Source organism: Mauremys mutica, chromosome 1 (assembly GCF_020497125.1).
Source record: "Mauremys mutica isolate MM-2020 ecotype Southern chromosome 1, ASM2049712v1, whole genome shotgun sequence".
Lineage (NCBI taxonomy): Eukaryota > Metazoa > Chordata > Testudines > Geoemydidae > Mauremys > Mauremys mutica.
The window spans coordinates 251831268-251845016 of NC_059072.1; the positions used below are offsets into that span (position 1 = coordinate 251831268).

At 48.2% G+C, this 13749-nt stretch overlaps 1 protein-coding gene across 4 annotated transcripts in view; it reads left to right on the forward strand.

The window, feature by feature from the left end:
* LIMS1 (LIM zinc finger domain containing 1) overlaps window positions 1-13749 on the forward strand; it is a 138665-nt gene that overhangs the window by 88488 nt on the left and 36428 nt on the right. For all 4 annotated transcript variants that reach the window (XM_045006911.1, XM_045006904.1, XM_045006893.1 and 1 more), the window contains exon 3: window positions 12891-12957. In XM_045006911.1, the coding sequence (XP_044862846.1) occupies window positions 12891-12957 (67 nt within the window). The remainder of the gene's footprint in view (window positions 1-12890; window positions 12958-13749) is intronic.

The window sequence follows — 13749 nt, forward strand, 5'->3', positions numbered from 1 at the left end:
GTCTGTCACTGACTCTGGTGGGCGGTATGGGACCCACCATCCTGCCTGCACCATTGTCATCCCAAGCCCAGGCACAGAGAGAGAGCACAGGTCTCCACCTGCTCCTATAACGTCTCTGGTGCCACAGGACCAGGCTAAGGCTCCCCGAGAGAGCAAGCCAGCCATTAAGACCCCACCAGGGTCAGGGGAGCGCCGTAGGTCTCCAGACAAGCAATCCTGTGGCAGGTTGCAGGTGCTCTGCTGATCGCCCAGACTCTTCCCCCAGTCGCCAAGACGTTATTCCCCAGTGCGGGGTTGAGGCTCCCCATATTATGACCGACACTGTTCGCCCTCTTGCCGATCTGTGTCTAGATGTTGGTCTTAGTCACTGGCACCATGGGACTGCTCCCCCTCATGTTACTGGTCTTCTTGGCACCGTTCCCCCGATGCTGATCTCCCCGGCACCTGGACCATTCTCCCCGGTATAATCACTGGTCACTTACACCTGGTCAGCGCTCACCGGTAGCCACGACCAGCAAGCAGACCCAGGCATCAACGGCTCCTCCCTTGTCGCCGGAAAGTGGTTCCTGTGGCGTGGAGGCCCAGTTCAGTCCATCGCCCTGGTCTCTGCGAGAGGATGGCCGTATTGGGGATCATGGGGCATTCCGGTGATGACGATGCCCCCTTTGCAAAGTGCTTCAGTGGCCACGTCAGAGCAGAGATCGACAGCACTGGGCCTGGTACTGGAAGATTGCTCTGAGGTCGGGGTGGAGGATCTGGTGCCCACCCCAAACGTCCTTCTCCAGCACCTGCCAAGCCCTCAGAGTCTCCACCGGCGGCCAGGGCCACCTCCTCTTTCCTGGACGAGGAGGTTGCAGGACCTTCTAGGGCCAGCCCCCCAGATGACTTTAAAGAACACCAAGCCCCTCTCAGGCGGGTGGCCGAGAACTTGGGGATGGAAATGCAGGAGATGGTGGAACAGGAGGACACCCTTTTCAATGTCCACATCTGCCCTGATTGCCCTATCTGTACACAGCGAGGTCCTCAAGATTTCTAAGGCTCTGTGGCAGACCACCCACCTCAAAACGGGCTGAGAAAAAGTACTTTGTGCCAGCCAAAGGTTTTGAGTACTTGTATACCACCCCCTCCCCCAGGCTCACTGGTGATGTTGGTGGCCAGTGAAAAGGACAAGCAGGTCCCCTCCGCCTCTACCTCCAAGAACAAAGAAGCCAAGAAACTTGATTTGTTTGGCAGAAAAATTTATTCAACAACCAGATTACAATTCCAGGTGGCGAACCATCAAGCCCTGCTGGGCTGATACAGTTTTAACCTCTGGGACAGCCTCCAGAAGTTCCAGGACTCCCTTCCTCAGGGTAAGACTCAGGAGTTTGGCACCCTGGTAGAGGACGGGACCGCGGCAGCCAGATGCTCCCTGCAAATGGCATGGGATTCAGCAGCGAGGGTGATTGCGTCGGCAGTGGTTATCTGACGCAGCTCTTGGCTGTGAACAGTGGGCCTCTCCCAGGAGATGCAGGCCTCAATTCAGGATCCCCCCTTGGATGGAGTTGGACTCTTCTCCGATCAAATGGACGCCAGGCTACATGGGTACAAGGACACTAAGGCTACCCTTGGCTCGTTGGGCATGCATGGGGATGGAGATGGATGGCAGGAGAGAGATCACTTGATCATTGCCTGTTAGATTCACTCCCTCTGGGGCACCTGGCATTGGCCACTGTCGGTAGACAGATACTGGGCTAGATGGACCTTTGGTCTGACCCGGTACGGCCTCTTCTTATGTTCTATGTTATGCCCTGCACTCTGCCAGAAAGCTGGTCCTGGACATAGTAGCCCGGGGCTACACCCTGCAGTTTGTAGATACCCCTCCTTCCTGCCTCCCTGCTTTCCTGTCCCTCATCAGGGACCCCTCTCATGAGCAACTCCTGGTTCAGGAGGTTGACAAGCTCCTGCATTTGGTGTGGGGGTGGAGGTGGTTCCTCAGGACATGGAAGGAACAGGATTCTACTCCCGATACTTCCTAATCCCAAATGCCAAGGGGGGCTTCAGACCCATCCTGGACCTGCATGGCCTCAACAAGTCTCTCAGGTTGAAATTCCGCATGGTCTCCCTGGCTTCCATTATCCCCTCCCTGGATCTGGGGAACTGGTACGCCGCTCCTGACTTGAAGGACGCTTATGTTAGAAGAGAACAGGCTGACCCAGAGGCGGGTTTGAGTAGATGGGCTTCTTTATTGCGATACTTGTTCCCCTTGACCCAATGGTCAAGTAAGCACTGAATTAATTACCTCACATTCTTTTATCTAAGTTAGTATGTAAATACCACCATTTAAAACCACCAAAACCCTTATTGAGTAATATGAACGCCCACACAATGAATATTAATAGCTATATACTGAATATAATTATCCCTGCCACTGATTACTGTTTACAGTATTAGCATATTCTACAGACAATTTTTACTTTGGAGATACATTTCTTTGCTATAATTGCAGCCACAAATTCCCTTGATCAGCAATTCACAGGGAAGGGAGGAAGGGGCCATGACCCCGAGCTCGTCTGTAGAGCTGGGAAAGGAAGGGAGTGGGAGATAACACTGCTTTACACAAAAAGGTATCCTTTAGATCCCCGCCTTCCTTATGCAGCTGCAACATTTATCAATCCTTAACAAGGAGAAGGGAGGGGAGAGGGGTAGTACTTTATCAAGTGAAGAGATGGTGCCTGCCCACGCCTTCCTCCCTAATACCATGCTAGCGGTTATCCAGGTCTTTACTTAACCCTTACATACCCCAACAGCTTACTTCCATGTCTCCATATTCCCAGGACATAGACGGTTCCTGCATTTCATAGTGGCAGGGCGCCACTTCCAGTTCATGGTACCACCCTTTGGCCTGTTCTCGGCCTCCAGGGGGTTCACGAAATGCGTGGTGCCAGTAGAGGCTTACTTCAGACATCGGTGGGGGAGGGGGTGTCCTGATCTTTCCATACCTCGATGACTGGCTTATCAAGGGCAGGTCTCTGGAACAGGTGTGGAGAAGCCTCAATCTGGAACACTCCACCTGCAATGACCTGGGCCCATTAATAAATACAGAAAAGTCCATATTAACGCCGGTCCAGCGCATAGAGTTTATCATAGCAGTTCTTGATTCCACGCAGGCCAGGGCCTTCCTTCTGGAGGCACACTTTCAGGCCATGGTGGATCTCATTGCCCACGTGAGGAGACATCCAATCGCCAGGACACACACTTTCCTGCGGCTGCTGGGCCACATGGCAGCGTGCACATACGTGGCCAGGTGCTCCCGGCTTCATCTGCGACCCCTGCAAACGTGGCTAGCAACGGTTTACGTTCCCAGCAGACATCCTCTAGACCAGGGGTCGGCAACCTTTCAGAAGTGACGTGCCGAGTCTTCATTTAGTCACTCTAATTTAAGGTTTCACGTGCCAGTAATACATTTTAACGTTTTTAGAAGGTCTCTCTCTCTATAAGTCTATAAACTATTGTTGTATGTAAAGTAAACAAGTTTTTAAAAATGTTTAAGAAGCTTCATTTAAAATTAAATTAAAATGCAGATCTTATCAGTTTACTGCGGTGGTTCATAACCTGGGGTGCACGCACCCCCTGGGGCAGGGCCAGTGCAAGGATATTTTGTGCCCTAGGCGAAACTTCCACCTTGTGCCGCCCCCCCCACCACGCACATCAGTTCATTGAGGGGCAAATCCCAACGAGCCTTTATAGACCCCAGGGGCCAGCCGTGCCCAGGGGCTACTCCCCAGACCAGGTTCCCCCCTCCCCGCCCCCTGAACTCCCCTGGAGGGTGCCCTGCAAAGGCGGTGGCGCCGCTAGCGGGGAGCAGCTGTGCCCCCCCGTCCCTCCTGCCTAGGCTGCGGCCTGGCACCGCCCCGAGGGCTCCTGCAGGCTGCAGTGGATGTATGCGGGTGCCAGCCCCCATGCGCCCCCTGGCTCCCCCCTCGCCTAGGGTTACCATATTTCATCAATCAAAAAAGAGGGGCAAGCCCTGCCCTAACCCCGCACCCATCCACTCCCTCCCACTTCCCAACCCCAATGCCCCTGTCAGAACCGCCAACCCCCCCTCCCCGCTCCTTGTCCCCTGACTTCCCCCTCCTGGGACCCCTGCCCCTAACTGCCTCCCAGAACCCCACCCCCTACCTAAGCCTCCCTGCTCCTTGTCCCCTGACTGCCCCCATCCTGAGACCCCCCCACCTTAATTGCCCCCATAGGACTCTATCCCCTACCTGTCCCTTGACTGCACCAACCCTTATCCACATCCCCAGACAGACCCCCGGGGACTCCCACGCCCCATCCAACCACTCCCCACCCCCTGACAGGACCCCCAGAACTCCTGACCCATCCAACCCTCCCCCTGCTCCCTGACTGCCCCCCCAGGACTTCCCTTACCATGCCCATGCCGGTCAGATGCTGGCTCTACGTGGAGGCAAAACTCCAAGTGGAGTGCTGAGGCAGCGGGCGGGGGCGGGGGCGGCGGCTCACACTCCCGGGAGCTGCAGAACCCGAGCTTGGTGATGGGGGAGCATGGTTGCGTGCCGCCGGCCCTGCTCAGCCTCCTGCCGGCCTGGGGTTCCGTTCACTCAGCCGGCAGCCGGGACCCCGGCTGGCAGCCGCGTGCCAGGCAAAATCGGCTCGCGTGCCACCTTTGGCACACATGCCGTAGGTTGCTGACCCTGACCTATGCCAACAGGAGAATCCCTCCCATTGGCGTAGGTAGTGTCTATGCTGAAGCACTACAGCATTTTAAGTGTAGACAAGCCCATAGACAACTTAGATGTCTTCAAGTCAGCAGGGCCTAATGATATACTTCACAGAAAACTTACAGAACTGGATGAAGAGATCTTTGAGCCATTAGCAATTATCCTTGAGAATTTGTGAAGGATGGGAGAAATCCCAGAGGACTGGGGAAGGGCGAATATAGTACCTATCTATAAAAAGAGGAATAAGGACATCCCAGGGAATTACAGACCAGTCAGCTTAACTTTGGTACCTGGAAAGATAATGTAGCAAATAATCAATCAATCAATTTGTAATCAGTTTGTAAGGAACTAGACAATAAGGTGATAAGTGACAGCCAACATGGATTTGTCAAGAATGAATCATGTCAAACCAACCTAATATGCTTCTTTGACAGGGTAACAAGCCTTGCAGATCAGGGGAGGGAGTAGAGGTGATAGATCTCAACTTTAGTAAGACTTTTGATACCGTCTCACACGACCTTCTCATAAGAAAATTAGGGATATATAGCCTAGACAAACCTACTGTGAGGGGGTGCCCAACTAGTTGGAAAACCATCATCAGAGAGTAGTTTTCAAAGGTTTACAGTCAAGCTGGAAGAGCATATCGAGTGGGATTCCTTAGGGATCTGTCCTGGATCTGGTTCTATTCAGTGTCTTTATAAGTGATTTGGATAATGGCCTAGAGAGTACACTTACAAAATTTGTGGATGATACCAAGCTGGGAGGGGTTGCAAGTGCTACCCCTATCCTCCAGGGCTTGGAGGATAGGATTAGAATTCAAAATGATCTGGACAACTGGAGAAATGATCTGAAATAAAAAGACATGCAATGTACTCCACTTAAGAAGGAATAATCAACTGTACAACTACAAAATGGGAAATGACTGCCTAGGCAAGAGTATTACAGAAATGGCTCTGGGGGGTTATAGTGGATTATAAACTAAATATGAATCAACAGTGCAATGCTGTTGCAAAAAAAGTGAAAATAATTCTGAGATGTATTAGCAGGAATGTTGTAAGCATGACACAAGAAGTAATTCTTCCACTCTACTCAGCACTGATAAGACCTCACCTGGAGTACTAGGTCCAGTTCTGGACTCCACACTTTAGGAAAGATGTGGACAAATTGGAGAAAGTCCAGAAGAGAGCAACAAAAAATGATTAAAGGTCTAGGAAAGATTGAAAGAAATGGGTTGGTTTAGAATGGAGAAGGGAAGACTGAGAGGGAACAGGATAACAGTCTTCAAGTATGTAAAAGGTTCTTATAAAGAGGAGGGTGATAAATTGTTCTCCTTATCTGCTGAGGACAGAACAAGTATTATGGGCTTAAATTGCAGCAAGGGAAATTTAGGTTTGATATTAGGAAAAACTTCCTAACTGTCAGGGTAGTTAAGTACTGGAGCAAATTACCAAGGGGGGTTGTGGAATCTCCATCATTGGAGGTTTTTAAGAACAGGTTAGACAAACCCCTGTCAGGAGTCCAGATGATACTTAGTCCTGTCTCAGTGCAGAGGACTGGATTAGATGGTCTATTGAGGTCCCTTCTAGACCTACATTTGTATGATTATGAATGAGAGTTCCCGTGGAATGTCGCCAATTACTAGAAGTTGAGAAGTCTCCCACCTCTGCCTCTCTTGGCCTCAAAGACTGCAGTTTTCTCAACTTGTCACCAGGATGCTTAGCAATGCATTTGTATGCTCAGGAGATAGATTCTTAGGCAGTGTGTGTACTGATACAGCTACACCTGGGCAAACCTCCTGTGTATGTGGATGCATTTCACTGGTGTGTATGCGGCTTGTGTGGGTGCAGCTCCCCCTGGCTTGATTCCAGGATGAGACACTGGTGCACACCCTGTACTACACCAATGTAGCACTCTTACAACAGGATGTTTACACTGGTTTTGCAGTATTGGTTAGCGCTACCAATGCAAAAAATCCTGTACATAAAAGGCCTCCAGAGCATTTTCCCCAGGTTTATTCACATTTTCTGTAAGATTACAGCAACTCCTGCAAAGTACAGGAGCAAAGATTCTTACCCAATTCAGATTCCAAGAATACATCATCTGGGGTGGAGGTGGGCGTGGCTGGGCTCTGGGGGGTTAGAGGGTGTGAGTGTCTGGCTGGGGGTGGGGGGGCATGGGTAGGATCTGGGGGAGAGGGGTGTAAGTCTCTGACCTCCTGGCTGGGCTCTTGTGGGGGCGGGGCAGAGAAACACGAACTGGGTTGTCATAGGGGTTTCTTTAGCTCTCCACTCCTGGGGGAATTTCTGTGTCTCTCTATATTGTTACAGACATTCTTGCTGACAAGTATTTTGAAATAAATTACCAAAATAATTGAAACTGGTGTGATTATATAGTGTTGTTTCAACAAATACAATTTATAGAATTTTTAATTTTTTGGCACAGAGTTCCCCCAGGAGTACTTGATAGACTTGTTTTCCATTATGTTTGGCCTCATCAGCTTAGCAGTTTTCCTGATCTGACTAATCTGAATAAAAATGAGTCCAAATGGAAACCCCAGATCCAGACATTTTTTGCTTTGGATTCAGGTCTACACTTTGTAGTTCCAGTGCACCTCTAGTTTTATACCATAATCTGACAACAGTATGTTCTGTATAGACACTGCAAGGAGTTTTATAGCATGTATCAATGCATAGCCATGTACTAATAACATCATAACAATCAACCTATACTGAGAGTTTTGGTGCCAATATAACCAAGGGACAATGAAACATAGCCCTAAAACACTGATATCAATCTGCAGAATTGAGAGTGGTACCCATGTTAGTCTGTATCAGCAAAAATAACGAGGAGTCCTTGTGGCACCTTAGAGACTAACTAATTTATTTGGGCATAAGCTTTTGTGGACTAGAACCCACTTCATCAGATGCATGAAGTGAAAAGTACAGGAGCAGGTATAAATACATGAAAGGATGGGGATTGCTTTACCAAGTGTGAGGTCAGTCTAATGAGATAAATAATTTAACAGCAGGATACCAAGGGAGGATAAATAACTTTTGAAGTGGTAAGAGAGTGGCCCATTACAGACAGTTGACAAGAAGATGTGAGTAACAGTAGGGAGAAATTAGTATTGGGGAAATTAAGTTTAGGTTTTCTAATGACCCAACCACTCCCAGTCTTTATTCAGTAAGTTCAAGTGTACATGAACACGCATGCTTAGTGATGCCTGTCACGTCAGTCATTACTCTTACCTTTAGTGTGGTAACACTATAATTAGAAAAACTATTTTGTCATATGGATCCTTTTCATGTCTGCTCCTGTAGGACATGGGGCTAGTACAGATGGCGTGGATTTGTGGGGAAAGGATATAGGGAAGGTCTGTCCCCTGCAGAAGTAGAGAAAAATCCCTCATAGATGCTCAAGGGGGAGGACCTGCTTTTTAAGAAGATTATAAGTGTTGCTTGGATAACAATTCATGATTTTGCTAAATCAGGCACAAACATTGGAGAGTTTTGCTTCTGAGGTGTGGGGGTGTTTTGTTTTGTTTTTTAAATATTTAACAGCCTATGGGAGGGCCCAGGGGCGGCTCTAGGAATTTGGCCGCCCCAAGCAGGGTGGCATGCCGCAGGGGGCGCGCTGCTGGTCCCGCGGCTCCGGGGGACCTCTTGCAGACGTGCCTGCGGAGGGTGCGCTGGGAGGGCGGCAGGCGGCTCCGGCGGACCTTCCGCAGTCATGCCTGCGGGAGGTCCACCGGAGCCGCGGGACCAGCGAACCTGCGGCATGACTGCGGAAGGTCCGCCGGAGCCGCCTGCCGCCCCAAGCGCACACTTGGCGCGCTGGGGTCTGGAGCCGGCCCTGGCAGGGCCAGAGGATGCTGCTGCAATTAACATGGCAAACTTAATTATTATTTATATTAGAGTAGTACCTGGAGGCCTCTCCCAGTATGGGTGGTGTTTAGCAGAAACAGTCTTAAGGAGAGGGTCCTTGAAGGAAGACTTTTTACTGTATATCTTTCTAGTAAGCTATTAAACACCTGGAGATTTGCAACTAGTTAGTGATTATTTTGAGATAAGATTTTCTACCTGGAAACTTTTGATTCTTGGAACTCCTGTATATGTCTTAAAAATGTGTATTGTGGGATTAGTTACCAGGGATTGAGGGTTTTCCCTGCTAGGTAAACAGTAGAATCAGCCACAGGGTACTGCAGAGGTGAGGTAAAAATAGATTAAAACAAACAATATGCTTGCTTGACACAATCAGAAGAGAAGGAAAACCTGTTCAGCCTACATAGATTTGCGTGCAGTGGCACTGATCTCCAAACAGAGTTAACATGTATAGGTAGAGCTCCATTGTATCACTCAATAACACAAAACAGGAAGCGGTCAGATTTCATACTCTCATATAAAGAATCCTGTGGCACTTTATAGACTAACAGACGTTTTGCAGCATGAGCTTTCGTGGGTGAATGCCCACTTCGTCGGATGCAAGAGTGGAAATTTCCAGGGGCAGGTAAATATAAGCAAGCAAGAAGCAAGCTAGAGATAACGAGGTTAAATCAATCAGGGAGGATGAGGCCCTGTTCTAGCAGTTGAGGTGTGAAAACCAAGGGAAAACCGTGGGAGGAGAAACTGGTTCTGTAGTTGGCAAGCCATTCACAGTCTGGGTGGTGTTAATGTGACCATCACTGATGTCACACCACCCTATACCGAAATGTTAATGTGACACCACCCTATACCGAAAACCTACCGACCGCTATGCCTACCTTCATGCCTCCAGCTTCCATCCCGGACACACCACAAGATCCATTGTCTACAGCCAAGCACTGAGGTACAACCGTATCTGCTCTAACCCCGCAGAAAGAGACCAACACCTAGAAAATCTCCACCAAGCATTCTCAAAACTACAGTACCTGCACGAGGAAATAAGGAAACAGATCAACAGAGCCAGACGTGTACCCAGAAGCCTCCTACTGCAAGACAAACCCAAGAAAGAAACCAACAGGACTCCACTGGCCATCACATACAGTCCCCAGCTAAAGCCCCTCCAACGCATCATCAGGGATCTACAACCCATCCTGGACAATGATCCCACACTTTCACAGGCCTTGGGTGGCAGGCCAGTCCTCGCCCACAGACAACCTGCCAACCTGAAGCATATTCTCACCAGTAACTGCACACCGCACCATAGTAACTCTAGCTCAGGAACCAATCCATGCAACAAACCTCGATGCCAACTCTGCCCACGTATCTACACCAGCAACACCATCACAGAACCTAACCAGATCAGCCACACCATCACCGGTTCATTCACCTGCACATCCACCAATGTAATATATGCCATCATATGCCAGCAATGCCCTTCTGCTATGTACATCGACCAAACTGTACAGTCTCTAAGGAAAAGGATAAATGGACACAAATCAGATATTAGGAATGGCAATATACAAAAACCTGTAGGAGAACACTTCAACCTCCCTGGCCACACAATAGCAGATCTTAAGGTGGCCATCCTCCAGCAAAAAAACTTTAGGACCAGACTTCTAAGAGAAACTGCTGAGCTTCAGTTCATTTGCAAATTTGACACCATCAGTTTAGGATTAAACAAAGACTGTGAATGGCTTGCCAACTACAGAACCAGTTTCTCCTCCCTTGGTTTTCACACCTCAACTGCTAGAACAGGGCCTCATCCTCCCTGATTGATCTAACCTCGTTATCTCTAGCTTGCTTCTTGCTTGCTTATATTTACCTGCCCCTGGAAATTTCCACTCTTGCATCCGACGAAGTGGGCATTCACCCACGAAAGCTCATGCTGCAAAACGTCTGTTAGTCTATAAGGTGCCACAGGATTCTTTGCTGCTTTTACAGAACCAGACTAACACGGCTACCTCTCTGATACTTGATACTCTCATATGTTCATGTCCAAATCCTTTCCAACTCATATGTAATCTGTTTTATAGCTTTATGCTGTATGTCATTACAGAGTGTCTGGCACATTTGATTTGTGCTAACATCAGACAGGTTGGATGACTCACTGTAAGAACACTGGCTTTTCATCCCTAGTGACCCCAGTGAAGTTCAGCATGAGAACTAAGCTTAGGATCTCATGTTGATAGCAGAGAGCAATCTGCATCATAAAATCGCCACCCTGCTAGACAGTTTAGTGTGACTCACCTTGCTGTATAATGATTCATAAAGATAAAAATTCTCTGATCCTTAGAGCAGTATACCGGAGCTAATGTGTAAATGTTATACTATTCCTAATTTATGCCTAATATTCACTGAGTTTGTTTTGTTTTTTAGTTTCCAGTTGAAAATGCTCCCCATTTCCTCCATTTTAATGGTTGTCTCAATTTGTAAAATACCAAACATTTTATAGGAAACCTAATGATGTGTGTCTGGTTTTAACATAGCTAGCATTTGCATCTGGTTATGACGGGGTCGGAAACCTTTCAAAGAAGAAGAGCCATTTTTTGTGTTTGTCTTTTGACCAAAATATTTCAAGAGCTGCATCACATGCAAAGCTACTTGTAGAGTTAGAATTTATCAACTAATAATAATTGAACATATTAAAGTTACTACTACTCACTAACACTTTTAATGTGACTTTTGCCATTTGAATATAAACAGGAGGGAGCTCCGGGCTGGGGCAGGGGATTGGGATGCAGGAGTGGGTTTGGGGTGTGGGAGGGAGTTTGGGTGCAGGAGGGAGTTCTGACCTGGGGCAGGATGTTGGAGTGGGGGTGGAGGTTGTGAAGTGCAGGCTCTGGTCGGGAGGCACTTACCACAGGTGGCTCCTGGCCGGTGGCACAGCAGGGCTCTGGCCCCATGCTGCTCCTGGAAGCGGCTGGCTGCTGGCATGTCTCTGCACGCCCCTGACGGGGGTAGGGGAAGGCAGCTCCGTGCGCTGCCTCCGCCCCCAGCACCGTCCTCACAGCTCACATTGGCCAGGAACCAGCCAATGGGAGCTGCAAGGGTGGTTCTTGTGGGCGTGGGCAGCGCACGGAGACCCTGGTGCCCTCCTCCTCCCGAGGGGCACGCAGAGACGTGCCAGCAGCCAGCCACTTCCAGGAGCAGCGTGGGGCCAGAGCCCTGCTGTGCCGCTGTCCGGGAGCTGTTTGTGGTAAGCGCCTCCCGGCCAGAGCCTGAACTTCAGACACCCCCAAAAAAGTCTGCCCGCAGGGGGGCAGCCAAAATTGCCGCATGCATCTTCGGAGCCTCAGGTTGCCGACTCCTGGGTTATGAGATGCCTGAAGGCACCCACACATGAGCAGTGCCTCCCCTTCACTCCAGGCCATGTTTTCCTGTATATTATTACAGTAGCTGTTCTACAGCACTACCTTCACTTCCTTGAAATTGTTTCCCACCTGTTTCTGTGAAGATGAGCCTGAACCAGAAAATCATGTCTGAAGCACCCTGGACTTTGAGAAAGTTCAGATCTAAATTCAAGCCACACGTCTGGCCTCAAACTCTGTAATGGGCCAGTTTGAAGCTCCAAATCTAGAATTTGTTGAGAAAGAGATCAGATATGAACTTCCTTATCCTCATCAGTTTGTCAGATTAATTGAATGGAAGTTCTCTTCCTGCATTTTTCCGTGTTATACTACTGAGCTAGAAAGTTGTTTTACACAGTAAATTGCAGAGATTTTTGACATGAACATTCTCCTGCACTTATTTCCTCCAATATGTGGGGCCATTCTTTCAGGAAGTGCAGAGGTGATCAGAGGGGTTCAGGGAAATTGCTTCCTAGTAGGAAGGGTGTTTATAAGTTGATCCAGTCATTAAAAGGTTAATTCCTGCCTGTAGCACTGTATGTTGCATCAGATTTTCTGTATCCTGTCTGAACGTAAATATTGTCTGACAATGTAAATGATAACACAGAGCAAAAACTTTAGACGCTCGGCTTTTTAAAAGGAGAGTTAATACTGTAACAAATAGTGTATTCCATGCTTAATATTAATGTAAGGTAGCTAGATTTAGTATGAAAGGGGTTGATCAGTTTGTCTCCTACAAAAACCTGTTTCTGTGTGTCTCATCTTTGTTATAGCCATGTCATCTTTCACAATTTAATTGCATCTGGGAATGATACAGTATTGTGACGGTATGCATATTATTGATGTGAAATGTGAAGTACACTTTTTATTCCTCTAACTTCCAGTTTGTTTCCCATTTACAGTTCGAAGGAAGGAAATATTGTGAACATGATTTTCAGATGCTTTTTGCCCCTTGCTGTCATCAGTGTGGTAAGTTTTATAGTAGGGGTAGTATTTCATACTGATCATCCAATGTAAATTCAACATATAACCTTGGAAACGAATGTAATCCTTGTGAACGTTCCCTCTGAAGGTAGACTTCAGAAAATGTTGGAAATAACCAAAGGATTTATTTGAATAAACAGAAGCAGGCAGTAGGGCTTAAAAGATGGATGAATTAATTCACAATGATTAGTGATTTACCATTTGATTGAGTTAACACTTTAAGGCCTTCATGAGCTTTTGATATGATGTAACAAAAAAAGTTCTCATGCAACTAAAACTCTCAGACAAGCTCTCATCATCTCCTGTTTCAATTATTTTAACCACTTCCTAATTGGTCTGCTCAAGACCTACATTGTCCTACTCCAGTCCGTACAAAGTAAGATAATCTTCCTTGCCCATCTCATGAAAACACTGGCTCCCCCATCTCTACTGCATCAAATTCAAACCCTTTTAAGCTTTAAGCCACTTCTAAGGCCTTACTTAGCACTGACTCACCCAGTGCATTTGCATTGTCTCTATTTCAATGAAAATACCCTTTGTGAGGGGTTGGACCCCTGGGATGTCACCTGGTGAGTTGGGGCACCACTGAGTCAGACTATTCTGTCAGCCTGGATCCCCTTTACCTGGCCTTGATGGGCTAGGCTCCCGAGCCTTTTCCAGCCAAGCACACAGGCAGGGCCACACCCAGCTGAACAGAGAGCCGGAGATCCGCTCTGGGAAGGCTCATCTTAGGGGACTTGCCACAGCACCCAGATGTCCACCCCCCTCCCCTTGGAG